At 37.4% G+C, this 21,913-nt stretch overlaps 2 protein-coding genes across 3 annotated transcripts; one reads left to right on the top strand and one right to left on the bottom strand.

Annotated features, from left to right (window-relative positions):
* Positions 1 to 3: 3 nt before the first annotated feature.
* Positions 4 to 10,492, top strand: LOC113030453 (organic cation/carnitine transporter 2-like). Of its 2 annotated transcripts, XM_026181926.2 has the most exons (11): positions 4 to 356; positions 1,860 to 2,042; positions 2,170 to 2,273; positions 2,994 to 3,148; positions 3,244 to 3,415; positions 6,788 to 6,920; positions 7,115 to 7,209; positions 7,776 to 7,990; positions 8,170 to 8,352; positions 8,510 to 8,645; positions 8,901 to 10,492. In XM_026181926.2, exons 1-11 carry the CDS (start codon positions 150 to 152, stop codon positions 8,968 to 8,970), a joined length of 1,653 nt encoding a protein of 550 aa, XP_026037711.1. In that variant the 5' UTR covers positions 4 to 149; the 3' UTR covers positions 8,971 to 10,492. The 2 variants fall into 2 exon arrangements, with proteins under 2 accessions (XP_026037711.1, XP_026037712.1); XM_026181927.2 differs by lacking the exons at positions 2,994 to 3,148; positions 3,244 to 3,415.
* A 246-nt stretch (positions 10,493 to 10,738) lies between these two features.
* On the bottom strand, positions 10,739 to 21,670 carry LOC113031170 (organic cation/carnitine transporter 2-like). The gene is made up of 10 exons (XM_026183111.2): positions 20,827 to 21,670; positions 20,289 to 20,392; positions 18,941 to 19,095; positions 18,666 to 18,837; positions 18,304 to 18,430; positions 16,346 to 16,443; positions 13,700 to 13,914; positions 13,282 to 13,464; positions 12,638 to 12,773; positions 10,739 to 11,706 (listed from the first exon to the last, which is right to left on the bottom strand). Exons 1-10 carry the CDS (start codon positions 21,304 to 21,306, stop codon positions 11,643 to 11,645), a joined length of 1,734 nt encoding a protein of 577 aa, XP_026038896.1. The 5' UTR covers positions 21,307 to 21,670; the 3' UTR covers positions 10,739 to 11,642.
* Between the last annotated feature and the right edge of the window lie 243 nt (positions 21,671 to 21,913).

A 21,913-nucleotide genomic window follows, 5' to 3' on the forward strand; every position in this document is an offset into this window, starting at 1 on the left:
GAATGCACACTACATAAAAGCTCTGCAGAGTTTCTGGAGTCCTCACTTTCAGAGTAGCACTTGTTTATTTATGCAACTTTTTCTTTAAAGAGTATTTTTTACTTTCACAATAGATGAAGAAGTGATTTAAAAGACAGAATTCCAAGAGTATGCAGGATTATGATGAAGTCACAGCATTTCTTGGTCACTGGGGACATTTCCAGCAAAGTGTTTTCTTCCTACTTTGTGCCAGCGTGTTGCCAAATGGATTTGGTTCTTTTTCCCTCATCTTCCTGACTGACATTCCCAGACACCACTGCCTGGTTCCTGATATTAACTTGACAGAAGACTGGCATCAAGCTATCATTCCAATGGAGGTAAAGAAGTATATTAATTAAAAGAAACAAGAAGAGCTGCATGTAATCTTTACAACACCAATACAGATAAGTTGTGTCAGTGTTGCAATCAAATCGTCTAAATCTAATATTTTCTTCAAAGGTATTTAATGTATTTAGTCTGAAATGTCAGTATGAAATTTGAGTCGTGAATTACATAACCACAAGACCAAGAAAAACTTCACATAAAGCAAAAATTTAGGTGAAAAAGAAATAGTATTTTCACTCTGCAGCTTTGATACACAAACTGGAACATCATTATAAAAGTCTGGCTTGTGCAAGATAACTTCTCGACAATGCGTTCTGTAACTAAGTCGTTATGACAGATGAGTCATGATAACAAAATTTGAATCATTTAAGGTGGGGCGAAATCTGCTTTGGATTTGTATGACAGTCAGTGGCAAAGGAAATGCTGCATGGCTGGAAGGAATGATAGTTCCCACTAAAAGTCTGTGAATGTCACTCAGTCATTCAGCCAGCACAGCATAAACGAAAGCTACATTTGAAATAGCTTCCTTCTTTAGAAACAGAGTTAGTCAAATGCAATACCAGCCCAATACCAACACTTTAAAAGGCATATACAGTAACACACAATTATATATTATTTATAATCACACTCAGACCCATTTAATGGGCAGGACAGTTAAAGCGAATTCACAATTACTTGTAATTACCTACTTTTTTTCTAAGACAACATGTTGTATGTTTGAATTAAATGTTAATGTTGGAGGATGTGCAAATTTTTTAAATGTGTGTGTCTGATATTTACTTTAATGATCATATTTGCAGCTTTGTAGATGTATTTTCTTTGCATTCTGCAAAGCCAGCTTTAGCTTTAAGCTCAATAAAGTAGAATGGCCATATTTTATGATAGGGTATATATTTATATGTGTGAAGGGTTATTATGAGCACTAAGTGGTCAAAATACTGTCATGGTTTGGGGTTTTATGATTTTGGACTTTGCATTCTTGTTTATTTTTAACCATTCTTTATTTTAGCTTTAGTTTTGAGTTGTGTTTTTTAGAGTTCTTACAGGTTTTAAGATTATCTTTACAAGAGTAATGCCTCTGTGTCTAATCTTTAGTTGTTGAAACTTTGTGATCTTGTTTCTGTTGGTTTTTTGAATTGTATTGTGATCGCTTGTGTTTTACTTTGATCTGGCCCTTCCAGTGTACCCCTGTCTCTTTTAGGTAATTCCCCCCTAGGTTACTTCCTGTTTTATTTTGAAAGTATTTTGTTTCTTGTTTAGTTTCGTTTTTTTTCCTCTTTTGTCAATAACCTAATTCTCCTGTTATCCAGTTCTACATTTCAGTATTTGTTTGTTTGTTTCTGTTTGCTTGCTTTTTTGTTTGTTTTGTTGTTGTTGCAGTTACTTTAGATTTGTTTTTCTTTATCTTTCTAGAGCATGCTATTTCCTTTATAGTATGGTATTCAACACAATTTCACAGAAAAGTAAATAAATTAATGCATTTATTTACCTGCAAGATGGTGAATGGGAAGCTGGAGCTGAGCAGATGTCGGAGATACAGGCTGGATGTGGTCAAAAATCTTTCAGCTCAGGGATATATTCCAGGCCAGGATGTTAATCTTACTAACCTGGAGCAAGAGGGGTGTGTTGATGGGTGGAGCTATAGCAAAGACATCTATAAATCCACTATAGTCTCTGAGGTAAGTGTGTAATACAGACGATATTTGAACAATGATTGACAATTGAAAATTAAGATCTGACGAGGCATAAACAGCACCTGAAGTCTTTGTATTGTTTTATTCAATTTTTTATGCCTGGACGTTTCAGTTTGACCTGGTGTGCAGTGAAGAGTGGAAGCAGCCGTTTACTTCCACAGTTTACTTCATGGGAGTTTTAGTTGGATCCTTTTTTTCAGGACAGCTGTCAGACAGGTAAAGTTAAAAAATAATACTTGTTTCCCCCTTTTAAGCAGCACAAACTGTATATTGATCTTTTAAATTCTTTCTAGCTATCATTACATATTAATACTTTATAATATGGCTTCCTGTAATTAGACTTAATTTCAATTTATTTTATTTGAAATTAAAATGTACTTATATTTACCTACAAATACTTAAAGTTAGGTACACTAGAATACGTACAATTCTTACAAACAGTAATAAGTACTGTAATTTTACAAAATACAATTTAATTTTGTGGAAAAACAAACAATATTTATTCATTGTTTATTTCTTTTTCTTTTTTTCCCTGCAAAACCACAACTTGTTATCGCCTTATTCTAGTGTACATACATTTAAGACTGTAAGTCAATGTAATTCTTAAAAATATATATATTTTTTAAATATTTTAATTATTATAATTTCAAATAAAATGTGTTTAAATTCAATTTAATTACAGGCGAATTAGACTCTTATATAGTTAATAGTTTCAGGCCGTATTATAAAGTGTTTTTAATTTCTACAATTGCTCTGTTTAGCATGTAATAAAAGTCCTCATTACATTTTTACTTTATTGCAGAGTATTATATTGCTATTACCAATAAACACACAAGTATACTTTTTAATAAATACTTTATAATAAATACTTTATGATACGCAGTATGTCTTATTTGTTTTTTTACACTTATTTCATCTTTTGACTTTTCGTTGTAGATTTGGAAGAAAGCCAGTTCTGTTTCTGACCATGGCACTTCAGACTCTTTTCACTTTTGTTCAAATCTTCTCATCATCTTGGACAGTGTTCTGCATCCTCCTGTTCATCAGTGGTTTGGGACAAATCTCTAACTATGTTTCTGCTTTTGTGCTCGGTAAAGGCATATTTTTGGTTCTTTGGTTACTGCAACAATGTGTCCAATAACCTCCATTGCCTCAAAACTTCTGTTGGCTTTCTCTGTGTGTGCAGGCACTGAAATCTTCACTGGCAATGTGCGGGTCCTTTTCTCATCCATGGGTGTATGTCTTGCCTTTGCCTTTGGCTTTATGATGCTTCCTCTCTTTGCCTACTTTTTAAGGGACTGGACATATCTCCTGTTAGGTATATCTCTCCCTGGCCTTCTCTACTTTCCTCTTTGGTGGTAGGTTGTTCTTGAAAAAAATAAAGCTGCGTTTGTGTTAAGTTTATCTTCTCATGAATTCATTAGACAGGGTGGGCCATTTATGGATACACCACAATAACATGGGAATGGTTGGTGATATTAAAGTCCTGTTTGTGGCACATTAGTATATGTGAGGGGGCAAACTCCTCAAGATGGGTGGTGACCATGGTGGCCATTTAGAAGTCGGCCATCTTGGATACAACTTTTGTTTTTTCAATAGAAAGAGGGTCATGAGACACATCAGACTTATTGGTAATGTCACAAGAAAAACAATGGTGTGCTTGGTTTCAACGTAAGGCAAGGCAAGGCAAATTTATTTGTATAGCACAATTCAACAACAAGGTGATTCAAAGTGCTTTACAGAGACATTAGAAACAAAAACAAATAAAAAGCATGATTTAAAATTGATTAAAACAAGCAAACAAACTAACTAACTAAACACACACATTTCACACCTGTTCGCGCGATCTGAACCCTTATCGTAAGGGGAGCTACCAGTCCTTCTGTGGACGAGCTACTTTCTATTTTAAATTCCCTGAATTTAAAATACTCTCTAGACCCAGTCTAGACCCAGTTGGGGAGCTACCCAGAGCTCTAATCCCACACCTGTTCGCGCGATTTGAACCCTTATCGTAAGGGGAGCTACCAGTCCTTATGTGGACGAGCTACTTTCTATTTTAAATTCCCTGAATTTAAAATACTCTCTAGACCCAGTCTAGACCCAGCTGGGGAGCTACCCAGAGCTCTAAACCCACTTAACAAACAAACAAACAAACAAACAAACAAACAAAACAGTATATAAAATCAAAACAGATAAAATCAGAACAGTAGATAAAATCAGTTTTGAAATTTAAGCTTAACAAACAAACAAAACAGTATATAAAATCAAAACAGATAAAATCAGAAATAGATAAGATCAGTAGTTAGTGTAAGTTTTGAAATTTAAGCTTAAAAGTGTGGATTTGGTGCTTTATTCAAATGCAGCTGAGAACAGGTGAGTCTTCATCCTGGATTTAAATAAACTGAGTGTTTCAGCTGATCTGAGGCTTTCTGGGAGTTTGTTCCAGATATAAGGAGCATAAAAGCTGAATGCAGCTTCTCCATGTCTGGTTCTGACTCTGGGAACTGATAAAAGACCGGATCCAGATGACCTGAGGGATCTGGAAGGTTCATACTGGGTCAGGAGGTCACTGATGTATTTTGGTCCTAAACCATTCAGAGCTTTATAGGCCAGCATCAGAACTTTAAAGTCTATCCTCTGACGGACAGGCAGCCAGTGTAAAGACCTCAGAGCTGGACTGATGTGGTCCACTTTTTTGGTCTTAGTGAGGACTCGAGCAGCAGAGTTCTGAATGAGCTGTAGTTGTCTGACTGATTTTTTAGGTAGACCTGTAAAGATGCTGTTACAGTAATCAAGCCTACTAAAGATGAATGCATGGACTAGTTTTTCCAGGTCCTGTTGAGACATCAGATCTTTTATCCTTGATATATTCTTGAGGTGATAGTAAGCTGATTTTGTTATTGTCTTAATGTGTTTTTCTAAGTTTAGGTCTGCATCCATCACTACACCCAAATTTCTCACCTGGTTTGTGGTTTTTAGATGTATAGATTGAAGTTCTCTGGTGACCTGTAATCGTTTTTCTTTGGCGCCAAAGACTATTACTTCAGTTTTGTTTTTGTTTAGTTGGAGAAAATTGTGGCACAACCAGTCATTGATTTCCTCAATGCATTTACCAAGAGCCTGTACAGGGCCTCGGTCTCCTGGTGACATTGTGATATATATTTGTGTGTCATCTGCATAGCTGTGATAGTTTATTTTGTTGTTGTTTATAATCTGTGCCAGTGGGAGCATGTAAATGTTAAACAGAGGGGGTCCCAAGATGGAACCTTGGGGAACTCCACATGTGATACTTGTCTGCTCAGATGTGAAGTTACCTATTGATACAAAGTATTTCCTGTTTTCTAAGTATGTTTTGAACCAGTTTAGTACAGTTCCTGAAAGACCTGCCCAGTTCTCCAGTCGTTTGAGTAATATGTTGTGGTCAACTGTATCAAATGCTGCACTGAGATCCAGTAAAACTAGGACTGACATTTTTCCACTGTCTGTGTTCAGACATATGTCATTAAACACTTTTGTCAGAGCGGTTTCAGTGCTGTGGTTCTGTCTAAAACCTGACTGGAAGGCATCGTAGCAATTATTCTGTTTTAAGAAGTAATTGAGCTGTTGAGAAACTGCTTTTTCAATGATCTTACTTTAAAATGGGAGATTTGAGATCGGCCTGTAGTTTTTCATTTGTGTCTTGTCAAGATTGTCCTTTTTCAGTATAGGTTTGATTACAGCAGTTTTTAGTGGTTCTGGAAACACACCTGACATTAAGGAAAAGTTGACGATCTGTAACAGGTCTGACTCTAAAGTCTTTGAGACCTTTTTGAAAAAACGTAACTTTATTCTTTCATGAGTTATTTACAAGTTTCTCTTTGTTCACAGCCATTGACATGCTGTGGGTCCATTCTTCATCAATGGAAACCTCAAGGCCACTGGATATTTGAAATTGCTACATGATGATGTGTTTCCCTCTTTATGCACTGAAGCTGGCACGTTCCCTGAGTTTTTGCAGCAGGATGGTGCACCACCACATTATGGGTGCCAGGTCCGAGCAGTCCTAGATGAACAGTTTCCTGGAAAGTGGATTGGTCGTCGTGGGCCAGTTGAATGGCACCCAAGGTCTCCTGATCTGACCTCCTTAGACTTTTGTCTTTGGGGTCATCTGAAGGCAATTGTCTATGGTGTGAAGATACAAGATGTGCAGCACCTGAAACTACAGATACTGGATGTCTGTGCTGGCATTTCTCCTGCGGTGTTGCTATCAGTGTGTGAAGAGTGGGAGAAGAGGGTTGCATTGACAATCCAACACAATGGGCAGCACATTGAACAAATTTTATAAGTGGTCAGAAACTTGTAAATAACTCATGAAAGAATAAAGTTACGTTGAAACCAAGCACACCATTGTTTTTCTTGTGACATTACCAATAAGTTTGATGTGTCACATGGCCCTCTTCCTATTGAAAAAACAAAATTTGTATCCAAGATGGCCGACTTCTAAATGGCCACCGTGGTCACCACCCATCTTGAGGAGTTTGCCCCCTCACATATACTAATGTGCCACAAACAGGACTTTAATATCACCAACCATTCCCATGTTATTGTGGTGTATCCATATAAATGGCCCACCCTGTACAGTATATAACTTCTGGCCAAGCATCAAAGAGAGTAATAAGCAATACTATAACTTCTGTTCCACCGGATCCAGGCTAAATCTTTTTGTTTCTTTGTGTTGAATACTGATGCAGGTTAATCCCAGAGTCTCCTCGGTGGCTGCTTTCACAGGGAAGAGTGGAGGAAGCAGAGAACATAGTGAAATATGCTGCCAAGAAGAACAAAGTAGAGGCTCCACAGGTCATCTTTGATGATTACGATTCACCAGTAAGTTGGCTTTGAATTAAATCATTCAGGCACATAAAGAGAATCTGAGGAAGACACATAAATATCTCTCGCACTACGCACGACAATACCCAAATGATCAGAAATATTACTGTTACCAAAAAAGGGATAGAACCCTGGAGCAACAGATATTGCCATATGTACAGATGCTGAGACTGGGATTTTGTGTCTTTTAGGCAGATAAGACTCAGGCTAATGAACGTCACAGTATCTTCAGCCTGCTAAGGACTGCAAACATCAGAAACACATCGATCATTCTCTGCCTTGTGTGGTGAGTAGTAATTCAAAGCACTTATATTTTGGGGATGAATAGAATATCCTATGTATCGCTGAATTCCCATAAATGATGAGAGAACAGAAAAAAAGACAGTTTTGTTTAGAAGAGCAGTGTTTTGCTCTAAGCCATATTTATTCACATTATATTTTTACAAGCACTTGCAGCACCATCACCCACTGCAGGCCCATAATCACCAGAGAGCTGGCTGCACTGGCCTTGCAGACACATAATTCCTGCTGGTTTGGCACTCATTGAACACAACTAGCAGTATTCACTGGTGACAAGCGTTTGAAGGTCTTTTTCAATGCAATCCCAATAGTCTCCCAGAAAAGCTCCTTACTGGTAAGTCACTGGGAAGAGTTGGAGTGTAATGCATTGTAACGTAACACATTACAGAGATGTGATTATTGATTTTGGTAGTGAGAAGTGCAGTAGTAATATGATTAATAACAAAAACCTCATCGTTCAATTGCATGAATAGATAATATAAACCCACTACTGCTAATTCCAAGCAGATTCCTTTTCAGATTGCTACCATGTTTTATTTGACATGTTTACAGGTTCACTCTAAGTACTGGCTACTTTGGCTTATCCCTAAATACATCTCGACTCCATGCCGATCCATTTATCAGCTGTTTCATCTCAGCAGCCGTGGAGGTTCCAGCATACATTACCAGCTGGCTGGCTTTGCAATACCTTCCACGACGACTCGCTGTCGTAAGCATCTTGCTCCTTGGAGGAGTATCACTGTATTTCATTCAACTTGTGCCTCATGGTAAGCAGAAAAAATGCACCATATTGTGTCCATAGGAGTGTCAGAGGTTTTATTTATTTATTTATATGTCTGAGGTTTTTTTCAGGCAAATCTTATCTCAAATACCGACATTAGAAGTAGGTACTGAAGCAAATTAGTATATAGCCTTATACAAATCTTTAATTTTTTTTTCCCTTCAGGTCTATCATATCTGTCTATTACTCTAGAGATGGTGGGAAAATTTGGTATTACCACCGGTACTGCCCTGATGTTTGTATATACAGCAGAACTGTTCCCAACAGTACTCAGGAATACTGCAACAGGAATGTGTACTACTGTATCCAGAGTGGGAAGCTGTATTGCACCATTTTTGTTAAAGCTGAGTGAGTGAAGGAATGTTTCTCAAATCTTCATAAATAAGCATTTTATCAAGTATATCTAGTGGTCTGTGTAGACTACAAATTCCCACACTACATTACGTTGCATAAACACAAGGCCAAGGCCTTTCTCCAATCCTAATTGCTCCCTGTCTTTGTGCAGGTCAGTACTTTAAATATCTGCCTTATATTACACTGGGGACTCTTGCTGTTGTGTCTGCCTTCGCTACTGTGTTCCTACCAGAGAGTTTCGGACGGCCTTTGCCTCAAACTATTGAACAGATGCATAAAAGAGAAAGGTGAGATCAGTTGGAAGAACATATGTAATATTTATTGAATGTGAAACTTGTCATAAAAACTTGACCTCAGACGTAGATCTCAGACTTGTGATAACGTAGTAACTCTGCAACTACAAAAATTGACTCTTAGTGTGTCTTAAAAGCACCAAAATAGCAATAACTAATTTGGCAGTAAACACAAAGATGGTGACACTTTTACAGACGTCCTTTCTGCAAAAACTAAACTGTGTTTTCTTTGTCTTTTGTCCCGCACAGAATGAAATGTCCCTTCATTACTAGAAAAGGACAATCAAAACACGTGAAGATTTTTGAAAGTCGACTATGATTGTTTCCAACACCGATGACTCACGAATATATTGTTTTTACTTCCTGTGTCTCACTGCTATGTTTTTGCTGTTCTTTGCATTGGAGTCAGTAATAACATGGTAATAAAGTTGAAGAAAACAAAGTAATTGCACAATTTGAATCCAGACGATGTTGTTTTAACAGTGTGTATGACTGAAGGTAAACTTAATGTAACCAATATTTTTGGAGCAGCAGCTTGAATGTCCTTGTTGGTTAGCAGAACAGGCTGTCAGCAATTTTGCTATGTAATTTGGTTAATCTTGAAACATAAAGCATTATTTTATTACATGTTTGCATTTGTTTAATATGCAATATTTTCAATAGGGCACGTTTGACAAACTCATAATTACTTTATTACTTTATGAACAATTTTCTGTAACTGAAGTCATAATCTGTGAAGAATTAGTGAATTTGTTGTTGTGTGTAAAGAGTGAGTACTGAAATAATGATTTAGTAATGACAAAAAATCTATCTCTTCTACCTACCCTTTCTTCATTTATTATGCTACAGCCACAGAAAGCACAACTGTGATTGGAAACTGCAGCATGAACAAAGTTACTGCAACCATGTGCAATAAACTTCATTTCACTTCATTTAAATGGTTGATTTAACCCTTTCATGCATGAATTATAACAACCTCAATCAGGTTTTTTTCTTAAATATTTATATTCATCATCATGAATGAATGAATAATGAAACACGTCATACATCTATAGTAACATTAAACGTTCAGTGGGTGCCAGGGTATGGAGTGACACATCAGTGTCCAATGTAGTGGTTTATGTGCAAGTATACCATCAACACTGACACAAATACAAGAAAACAGCCTTTTCATAGCTGGCCACTGTAGTGACTATGCATGAAAGGGTTAAAGACCAGGAACCATTCACATTCAATTGCCTTCAAAGCGACCTTGGTGCATCAGGATGGTGAAATAACAAAAATAAAACAGAGCCAGTCTATTACTTTGTTATTATTTGGTGAATGAATGGGGTTCCTAAATTAGACAGCAATTATTTTCAAACCTTCACCAGTTCGCCTCTGTCAGTGCGCCCCGGGGCAGCTGTGGCTACAGTGTAGCTTGCCATCGCCAGTGTGTGAATGTGTGTGTGAATGGGTGAATGACTGAATGTAGTGTGAAGCGCTTTGGGGTCCTTAGGGACTAGAAAAGCGCTATACAAATGCAGACCATTTAGTTCACCTGAGAAGGACTGCAGTCAGTCTGAGTCAGATGGTGATTGTTCATGACAGGTTGGCTTGTAGGCCAGCTGTGCATTCACCTTACTCTTGAAAGTGGCCCCCAAAGGCTAAAGGCTAGCTGACACAGTTACTTGTAGTCAGTTCCCAAATATAAAAAAAAAAGAAAAGAAATCAGTGCAATCACCAGAAAACCAAACATGTTTCCTAGTCACAATCAAATTGCTGCCCTATTTTTACTCTAGTGCACAGGTGTCAAACTCCAGGCCTCAAGGGCCAGTGTCCTGCAGGTTTTAGATGTGTCCTTGATCCAACACAGCTGATTTAAATGGCTAAATTAACTCCTCAACATGTCTTGCAGTTCTCCAGAGGCCTGGTAATGAACTAATCTTTTGATTCAGGTTCGTTGACCCAGGGTGATATCTAAAACCCGCAGGACACCAGCCCTTGAGGCCTGAAGTTCGACACCCCAGCTCTAGTGTGACTGAGTAATTAGTTAGCCTATAGAACACAGATGTCGAACTCCAGGCCTCGAGGGCCGGTGTCCTGCAGGTTTTAGATGTGTCCTTGATCCAAGACAGCTGATTTAAATGGCTAAATTACCTCCTCAACATGTCTTGAAGTTCTCCAGAAGCCTGTTAATGAACTAATCATTTGATTCAGGTGTGTTGACCCTGGGTGAGATCTAAAACCTCCAGGACACCGGCCCTCGAGGCCTGGAGTTTGACACCCCTGCTATAGAACTTCTTCTGACCTGCAGCACCATGTAATTGGTTGCATCTGATTAACAGCTGAATCCAAAGAAAACATTATTTTTATTACATTAGATTATAATGGTTACTTGTTTGTGTGTTTGTTTTTACAAGTCCCCCTTAAGTTGTGGCCTTGAGCTGATCTACTATTTTCTACTATCAATCTACTACTAGCCGGTCTACTTCCTGGTGTCTTATCATCACAATCAGAATTACTTTGTGGTATCTGGGTATTTTATGGCATACTCATGTATGATGTCATTCAGAGTGGCAGATCATGGTCAGATCATGGTTCATGGTAAGCAATTAATGAATAAACCTTCCATTAAAAATGCATTAAATGCATTATGTATTCCCACTATATTCTAAGCAAATTACTGAATTTCTACAAACTTTCTGCAAGTTACTCTTTCAAGTTTCCTACTGTACATCTTAATGTTGTCAAATTGGTGGTGAGTATAAGCTTCCTTTTATAATATTTTTTTTTTGCTATAATGTAAAAAAATATTTTCCAGTTTTGTAAGGAAATTACCTCTCTGGTCCCCTTGAACTGATATAATTTTATACATCCAGTGACAACACAGCAATAATTTTACCTACGTCCTTAAAGAGGTCACTTAGTGGAAACGAGTACACAATCTCTGCTCATCCAGTGATTCGAATCAAGTCAGATTTTCACTTTTCTCCTTGTTTATGTAGTCTTTCATTCAGGAGCATTTTCCTCTTCTCTCATGTGTGTGAGAGTATAAGGCTTTCTCTGACAGCATCTACAGAGAAGGAAGAAAAAATAAAGTCATAATCAAGCATTTTCTGTTGATTTTCTGTCCTGGACTAAAGAGGAAGTGGAAACACTTGTCAAACAATTATCTGATTCCCACTAAATGTTTTAATATCTGTTATATGGGATTGGCTGACCAGACTGGGCGAATCTGGGTAAATTTGCGAGTTACTAAATGATAGTGACACCAATAAAATATTGTAAACTATGGTGCAATTGTTTTGGTTATCATTTCAGTATATTGCATACACTCACTGTCCACTTCAATAGGTTTAACTGCTCATGAACACATATATCTAAGCAACTCAATGCATTTAGACATATAGACATGGTCAAGATGACAGCAAAGCACAGTCAGTCTTTTATGCAGTGAGCTTTTTATCATAGTTTTTTTTTTACCTTTTCTGATTAAACACAATTGTAGCTATGACAAATATATTGAGAAATATATATTACATGACGATAATCCCTGATACTAACTGCATGTAGGCAAGATGCAGGGCAGATGAGGGTGTTTTCAATATATGCAAATAGACATTACTTATTAAACAAGCAAGAATCTAATCTTTGCACATTCAGTTTAGCTGTTGTGAAAAATAATCAAAGGGCAAATGTATTTGAGCTTGTGAACTAAATAACACACCAAAAATTAACAGAGTTGGGTAAAAGAGTAATCTTTCAAATTTAAGCAAACACATTTTTTGAAAAAAAAAATATAATGGCATAAAATTGTGATACAAGAAAAAAGAAATTTAAACTTTATGTTTAAAACTATTAAAAATCGAAAGATTGGCCCCTCTTTATAACACCGGAAAGTAAAACTACCAAACTACAACAATTGTGAATTTAAACTACACTGAAAAAAATAGCAAAATAATATTTTTACCTAATCTCACTCTATAATGAAACTCTTTCTTTACCCGGGAAAGTGCTGCATGTGATCAATGGTCTCAGGCAAAGGCATTCCAAAGCTCTCAGGCAGCAGGAGACTCAGCAACCCTGCTAAGGCTGTAAGGCTTCCCATAAGGATGTAAGGCAGTGAAACGGAATAGCTTCCTGTGGCAACATATCAAAGGAAGTTAAGAAAGTCAAAAGCAACCTTGCCTACAATGGTTACAAAAAAAAAATCCCTTAAATGCTAAGAAACTTGTAAATTTTAACTGAAGGCTGTTGTTTCCTTTCTGATTGCTAATCAAGTCTTCTATTATACTTCAGCTGGTGGTATTTCTTGTTGTTTAGTTCTAGTTGGGACATTTCTAAGTTGCTATGTTCTCCTTGGACGTGTGTGGTCTGGTTTCCTTGAGGAGTTAGTTTAACTCCAAACTTCAAAATGCCAAGTTATCTGACTCTGAACGTCTAAATGATCAAGCCCTGTGACAGAGTATTTACTAAAATAGATGAAAAGAAATGCATAAACACATCTTCATTTAACGAGAAACTAAGAATAAGCTAGATGTAATGGCAGGATGCTTAGCATATGTTCTCCTCACTTTAAATGTGTTTCTTTTTCATCCTTATGACCAGTGATTAACACAACTTTAAAGAGAGGACAGAAGATCCTTACTTAAGTAAATGAAGAACGGAGCAGTAATGCTTCCTATTCTGGAGGCCATAGAACAGGCACCGAGAGCTGTATTTCTCAGCACAGTTGGGTAGATCTCAGCTGTGAAGGCGTAGACCAAAGAATACGCTGTCGTCACTGCAAACTTCCCTATCATCTCCAGTGCTATCGCCAAAGAGAACAGATCTACAGGGAAAAACACATTAAATTGTTCGAGGTTTGATGTAAGTTATTTGTTCAAACAGCGGTATAGTTTTGCAAAAGATTGAAAATGACTGTACTTAATCAATAAATATGAGAACAACACTCAAAATAGAACATGTGAACATAATATATAATGATATAAAAAAAACTAGTTAAAGATTGCCAGAAATTACAGCTATAATAAATCAGTTTTGAACAAAACATTTAAGTGCCATACGTGTTGGAATAAGCTGAATGAGTAGCAGAAACAACCCTCCCATGGACAATGATGAGGACAAAGTCAGCCGTCTGGAACACCAGCGAAACATAGTCCATGACAAAATGTAGGCTGGTATCTCCACCAGAGCTGACAGGAAACAGTTGAAGTGCACATTCCCATGAAGGTTTGCCGTGTTCAGGGAAACAGCAAAGTAGGCAATGGTCAAGGTGTTCCTGTGAGGATATAAAGTGTCCTTTTTGTATCCTTATTCTGTACATCTCAATAGTATGGCACTACAAAGTAGTCAGAAACATAACGAAACATTGTATCAACAACAGACTTTAGTTTTTTGGTGGTTTGACACTGTAGATCAGGGCTGCCCAATCCCAGTCCTCGAGAGCTACTATCCTGCAGCTTTTAGATGCATCCCTACTCCAACACAGCTGAATCAAATGGTTTGATTACCTCTTCAGCATGCCATCGTGTTTGGCAAAGGCCTGATAACAAGCCATTCATTTGATTCGGGTGTGTGGGAACAAGGATGCATCTAAAAGCTGCAGGACGGTAGCTCTCGAGGACCGGGATTGGGCACCCCTGCTGTAGATGTTGTGATGGCAACATCTACAAAACCTCCACTAAAAGTGAGAAGTGGTATAGATGAAAGGCTAAATCTAGTATTTTAGGTGGTGTAACATAAGTTTGTCATAGCTTTGTAGAGCTTCATAATGTTTTAAGAACATCCATTTTAGAATTTTGTTTGACTTTTAAAAGTGCAGATAAACACAGTTAGTGAGTGTCCAAGTGGTTCCTTCAAGTGCTGAAAAACAAAGCCAAGATGAAATTTTCTAGGGTCAGTTGATAATGGCATCAAAAGCCCTGAAGTACTTTACTACTGAAGCATAGAGCTGCCAGCCAGGCAAAAAATAAAATAAAATAAATAGAGCTATATCACATTATAACGTGAAAAGTTTATTTTTCTAACTATATACTTTTCATGTTTGTACAATATCCTATAAAGTATTACAATATACATAATTATCACGTTATAACAAAAACCTTTCACGTTCGTACAATATAAATATTATATTGTACAAACATGATAATTATGTATGTTGTAATAACGTGATATTATGTTGTTCAAACGTGAAAAGTATTTTGTACTAACGTGATAGTATATTGTACAAACATGAAAAGTATATTGTTAGAACAATAAACTTCTCACGTTATAACATGATATAGCTCTGTTTTTCTTTTGCCTGGGTGGCTGCTCTACGCTTCCGTACTTTACAGTTTTTATGCCTAGAAAGAAACAAAATAAACCTAGAGCTATTTTTTTCCTTTTATATTGATAGGGGACTTAGTTTTATTTTTGTCTTTTTTCAAAAGTTGCCTTAAGCCTCAAAGTTATGGCAGATAAGGAACATGGTTACACTGAGTGAGCGGCATAGACAGTTTTAAGATGGCTGCAGCTACTGCAACTTCATCCATTGATTTCTGAAGAATGTAGGCTTCAGTCACTTTTGTATTGGCAACATTTTTTCAAGCTACATCTATGTTTTAAACTCGGTTCCCAGCTCTAGGTTCCCAGTTCTGTGCCACATTTCATTTAAGCTAATTAAAGTCACTGAACTGAAATTCTTTTTTTTTTAGTATGTTAACACTAACTAACAGGTATCTTTGTGTGTGCAATGCATCTATAATGTGTATGGATATGCCTTGCTAACCAAGCTAGCTAGCATTGCTAGCTTGTTTAGCACATCAACGTCCAAAAATTGACAATTTTGGCTAAAATAATAAGACTGCAACACATAAAACCACAACTTCAAAGCAGATAGAAACCATTGCAGTCTTTGTCCATTTTTTAGTTTATGGTAAATGGTAAATGGCCTGTATTTGTATAGCGCTTCACCAGTCCCTAAGGACCCCAAAGCGCTTTACACATTCAGTCATCCACCCATTCACATACACATTCACACACTGGTGATGGCAAGCTACACTGTAGCCACAGCCGCCCGTTTATATACAAGGTGACTAGCTAAATATTATAACAGCAAGCCAAACAAGAACCACAACTCAACCTTATCTTGGGTTTCCCCTACAGGAACCCTAAAGCACTCAAAACAAGTTTTTAATAGAAAGAGAAATGAAAAATTTGAGTTTTATAAGTCAGTTATTTGTAATATGCAATGTGTGAATACATATTTATTCCAATTGATATTTTCAGGATATGCATCCTAAAAATATTTTCATATTAATATTTTTAACTTCAGAGGTTAAGAAAAATATAATCTTATCCACTAGCAAAGACTTAACTGTGTAAAGCTAGATTGAATTGTTTCCTGATCAAACAGAAATGCAGCTGCATCTGTTTTCGGACTCAGCAAGGAAGCGTGCACAGGGCGAATACAGGCATACTGTGCAGTTACGCAAAACCTGATTTTGATCTTAGTTGCAGGCTTCACAGCACCCGACAGGTCATTATTTGTTGTTAGTGAAACAGGCTGACATGTGGTTAAAGTGATGCATGAACAGGTTAAAACTTTGTATGTGAATGTGAGCAGTTGTGTGTGTTTATGCCTACATGTGAGTGCTTGAATGTGTGTAGCTGTGTGTGTAGGGTCACGGTACCAAATGTGAGGGTCAGGTGGGACAGCAGGGACTCACCAGATCAGCCACAGCGTGACAGAGATCCAGCGGATGTTTCGAGAACGAAGCAGGTCACAGATGTTGTGGGCCCTTCTCTTCTCAGGCTTAAGTTGTTCCTGCAGGGCATCGATGCATGTGGAATAACAAACACTTAACAAGCAGAGCCATCAGTCTGGAAGTAATGTAACGAGAGAGAAGCTTGTGGGTTCAGGGTCAGATTTTCCATATATATGTATATATATATATATGTGTGTGTGTGTGTGTGTGTGTGTGTGTGTGTGTGTGTGTGTGTGTGTGTGTGTGTGTGTGTGTGTACAGTATATTCAACTGTGAGGATTTTAATTTAAATGAGCCAATATTTATGTGTATAATAATAAAGTTGGGGGAGGGAATGCATTTATATCCCCTAAACCGCATATTATACTGCCATTTGCAGTAATACCACATTTGTAAGCTAATCATATCCCCATGGATTGCTTGAGACAGATGTTTATAATTTGAAACAGACAGCAGTCAAGTATTCAGCTTTTTATTCCCCCCAAAAAAACAATCCCTCAAAAACCACCATAATCCACTCCCAGTTTCCAGAAATGACACCAAATAAATGCTAACTCTACACATTTTTTAGCAGATCTGTTCACAAAAATTAAAAAAAATGTGCATCCATAAAGACATTGGACGTCTATATTGTTCTAGACCTAGTTACAATAAACAGATAGAGAAAAAAAAGCAACATTTTGTAACCCATGCAAAGGGTACATTATCTCTAAGGGGGAGAGATTGCTGCGCAGGATAAAGTTCATGAATGTGGCAATTTGGTTTCTTGAATAGAGTTCAAGAAACCAAAGTTGAAAAAAATAACACAGAGGTCATCTGAATGGAGGAATGCATTGTGGAAAAAAACAGACCCACTTTTTAAAGTTCTTTTGTAGAGTTCAACTGGTAATTTTCCATTATTAAGCATGTGATCTTTTTTTTTTTTTAACAATGAACACTATTACTGCAATTAACAGTTTGATTTATTTCATGTTTCAATCTCGGAAATCTACCATTTTTTTGGATTTAAGGGTTCTTTTCAGTTTCTTGGTAATGGTGTCTTTCATTTTTAATAGACAGTTGTCTATGAAGTGAATTCAGGTAGACAAAAACCAAGGTAATATTAAGAAACATGTTGTCTTCACAGCTTCTTTCATAAACTTACCTTTATTTGCAGTTACAGGTTTAATCAGTTCTTACACAATAGACACTTTTGTTCAACTGCTGTTAAAGTTTAGGCCTTACAGGTTTAACCATATACTCAACCATTTACCAGCTAACCTATCTAACCTATGCACATTTAGGCTCATAACACATGTATAGCTGTACTCAAGCACAATATAACAGTGCTTGGTGTTCTTTTCAGCACGTTGAAAACTCCTTGTCGATTAAAGTCGACTTCCTTCAATAGTTAAAAGGCACATTATCCAGTGCAAGAGTGCAAGAAGGAAAGGTGTTAAATGAACCTTGACAACATGTCTGTCTGTTAGCCGCCAGATTAACGTTCATTCATGCAGAAAACAGGAAAACAGTAAATGATTACCTCTCAATGCACACTGAGCAGTGAACCTGAAAAGGTTCATGCTTCTTGCCCTTTCACCTAGAAATACTGAAAATTCAGTTGGAACATTAAAAAACATAGTGACATGGTTTAATTGTAGGTGTATGCATTGTAATTTTCCTGGAAAAGAAGAAATATTTACCGTCTTACTATCTTGTTCAGTCATTAATATTATAGTGTCTAAGTGATTTCTGAAAACAAATGAAAAACAGCAATCCTGTCTCCAGTAAAACAGCCTTCTTTCTAAATTATTTGTGTAGTGACAGTAACAGATTTTCAGTTACAGAGAAAACACTGACAGATAAGGCATTTTTGTCTTCCCTAAATATTTTAAAAGAACTGCCGCTTCTCTAGCACTGCACCCAAAAAAAGGTCTCACCTGCAAGAGACTAAAGATGACTGATGGAGGCTCCACCTTGTTCTTCTTAGCAGCGTCTCTGATTATGGCCTCAGCTTCTTCTATCCTTCCCTGAGAGAGTAGCCACCGAGGAGACTCTGGGATAAACCTTTTTCATTAAACAAAAGAGGGGGCAGAAACAGAGGCTCAGTCTTTTCAAACCAAAGAAAGCGCAGTCAGGACATCATGTAAATGTTTTGTCAATATTTTGTACTGGCTTCATTAAAAAGGATCCAAGGGAAAATAATTTGATTACCCTAAAAAAAAATCCTAACACTCCCCAGATGTACAGCTGTGCATTATCAGTTACCGTAACATGTACAGTCACACACACACCTACCTACCACCAGAGAGGCACAAAGAAGAAGCCAGGCAGTGAAATGCCTAAGAGGAGCATCCTCCAGTCCCTGATGAAGAAACCAAAGAATGGCAAAAGCATGTAGCCCCCAGCAAAGAACAGATTCACACCCGCCGTGGTATAAACAGTCCGCACATATGGGCTTAATATCTCCGCTCCTTGGAAAATTATAAATAAATAAAAAACATTCAAATTACAAGTTACATTACATAAAAGTTTTGTATTATAAAAAACATATCTGAAAACTTTTGAATAGAGTACCTAACACAAACGCAGCCACATAGTTGGAAATGTGGCCCACACCAACGACAAAGAACAGGGCGCAGAACGCCGTCCAAGATGGAGAGAAGACCTGGATCAATGTGAATACCGTCTGAATTGCCTGAGTAGCAAACAGAACTATTTTTCTCCCATACCTGAAATTGAAATACAGCAAGACTGAACAAATCAGCATGTTTTATAAAGTGGGAGAGTCAGTCAAATTCACAACAACAATAAGGTCTCATATATTCTTTTTTTCTACGTGTACTTCAATGAGATGACATGTGCACTTAATGACTACCAATACCATATAGACTGACCAATCCCCTGACACTGCATCTCTTTGCTTCTTTTTAATTACAATTTTGTTTTACAGCAACTTTACTGGATAGTTCATCCTCGCCCCAGCCATTAGCTTCCGTCCAGTACAAATGAAATAGTCTGAAATTGTGTGGTTTTCTGAGACATAAGCAAACAATTAATTATTTAAGTTTGCCCCCCCCCAAAAAAAAAAAATCTTACTCTAATGAGTAACAATGGATTTCCCCTTTAACCCAACTTGGCTTCTGAGTTGTGCTGGAAATGTGTTTAGACTTTGTGAGGGATTATGCAAGAGCTGCTTTCAATAAAAACAAAATGCAATGAGTTATGAATCATCTAAATTTGTTCTAAGGCCTGTTTTTCTTTTTTCTTTTTTTTTGCAATACTTGCAATAGTTTGAAAAGAGAGATATCTTGCCTTGCATAGGGTCCTTTCTTGTTTTATTTTTTTTGTTTCATAGTACAGCAGAGCTATAGATAGCTGGTCTCGACTGGAAGCTGACCAGTTTAGTATCAGGACACGTGGTAAAACATTTGTAGCATGTGGTTTGACACTGTTTTGCTAATAAATATAAATTTATGTGTTTTTAAAAAACTAATCTGGATGATTAACATGCGGCTCAAAATTTTATCATTTTGTGATTCACTGATGCTGTGACACGGAGTTGTGGAATGAAAAGTGTATAATTAACTTGAGCATCCTGATTAGCCTACTGTATGCAGTGACTTTTGTTCAACAGCTTAGTTCTGTAGCAATAGATATGAGCTTAAGGGCATTTATTTCTATATCATATCTAACACATATTGTGGTAGGATTAGCTATATTAATATACAGCTGGGCATAAAAGTTTTTTTAAAAAACTATTCCTCAGTAAATACTAGATTAGATGTGCTAGGTCACATTACTCCACATGTGTTCATTCAGTAGATCAATAGTACTCTAGCTCAACTTTGAAGCATAGGACTAGAATTTAAAAATTGATAATAATAAGTAGAATTTAACTGAATTAAGCTATCTTGTCCATAACCTGTCAGAGAGCTGTCCTGAAATGAAAGAACCGGTGAGAACTCCACAGAAGAAGAAAGAAGAAGTCAGTGGTTTCTTCCAGCTTTCATCACAAACCAGGTCCCACTGAAAAAACACATAGAAGATATATACAGTGCAGATCACACTCTATATACAGTGCAGACAACAACAACACACTGTTGTTGTTGTTGTTGTTGTTGTTGTTGTTGTTGTTGTTTTCTCTTCAAGAAAAAACAAACAGCCCAGTGTGTTTCAGATGTTAAACAACAATCTAAAAGCATAAAACAGCATTGTTCCTGTAAACCACACAACCTAGGGCCAGTTTTCCACGAATTAGAGATTTTGTGTTATTTGAGAAAATGTTGCCACATCTTGTTTGACTTTGTGATGAATTCCCATAATAACACGAGTTTAGCTAACACACTTCCTGTATATCACAACATTTAACCTATACGGCTATACACAGTCGCCTAGCTCTACCTCAGCATAAAAGCAGAAGCAGCCTTTTCCGCATTTAGAAAAAAGGTGTGTATATATACCTCCGATATGATTGTAGAAATGTAGATGCTCTGGTCATACTCCCATCCGTCCAAGCAACTTTCTTTCGGCACAGTAGACAGGTTCACATCAACGTCGGGCAGCAAGCCTTTTTCAGAGAAACTGAGGATATCAACAAGTTTGTATCTGGAACACCTGCTGCGCACCAACGCGCCACCTTGGCTGCTCTCTTGCTCCAGCGGGATGCTGCTGTTCCTCCACGCGGGGGTGAGGTTGAGTTGCGCGGGTATGAGGCAGTGGTGGGACGGCGTGTCGGCTAGGAACACCGTGGAAAGGCCAGTCAAACCGTTAGGGATGACGGTCAAAGAAAGGAGGAAAAACACCTGCTGCTGGAAACATCCCCACTCTCCGAGGAAAGCCGTTGAAGTTTCATAGTCCGTCATCTTACTGGTTTCTGTCGGCTCAGGGTTCACACAGTGGGCCAGAGTTAAGAAAAATGAAATGGTGACTGGAGTGGGCATTTCTTAAGCAGAGCTTTTGTTTCAACTACTAAACCATCCCTCCCACCTCGCGCCGTTTTAATTATTGTCCAAGTTCCCCAAATTAACTTGTCTTTAAAGGGGCAATCCGTGATTTAAACTGCATGACGCAATAATACATTGTTAAGCCCCCAAAGGTCTGCTTTTATCTGTACTGAACTAAAAGAGGCATACGTTGTTATTCCTAATATATGTATAGAAACTGTAGCCATATCGATTTTTATTGCATTTTAGTCCACGTGCATTATGACAGCTACAGCATCTCTCATTTCTATTTCCTAATACTCAAAAGCACAAATAAAACATTACTGATTTTAAAATAATTTCAAAGTAATAATGACAGCAAAATACTTGATTCGATTTACACAAGTGGCCTTTTGTATATGCTTTAATTAGCTGCCATGATCTATGCTGATTTACATCAGCCAAAGCTTTTTTCCTGAGGTACAACAATAAAATGTGCATTGGATTTATCTGCTAAGACAGCTGTTTCAAAGAGCAAGCAAATCACTGTGACGGAAAAGTCCATCATTAGGGACAGTCCAGAAAGGACAACGTCTTACCCCTGCACTGGAAGTTGTGTTTCCAA

This window comes from Astatotilapia calliptera, chromosome 10 (assembly GCF_964374335.1).
Source record: "Astatotilapia calliptera chromosome 10, fAstCal68.1, whole genome shotgun sequence".
In the NCBI taxonomy this organism is placed as follows: Eukaryota; Metazoa; Chordata; class Actinopteri; order Cichliformes; family Cichlidae; genus Astatotilapia; species Astatotilapia calliptera.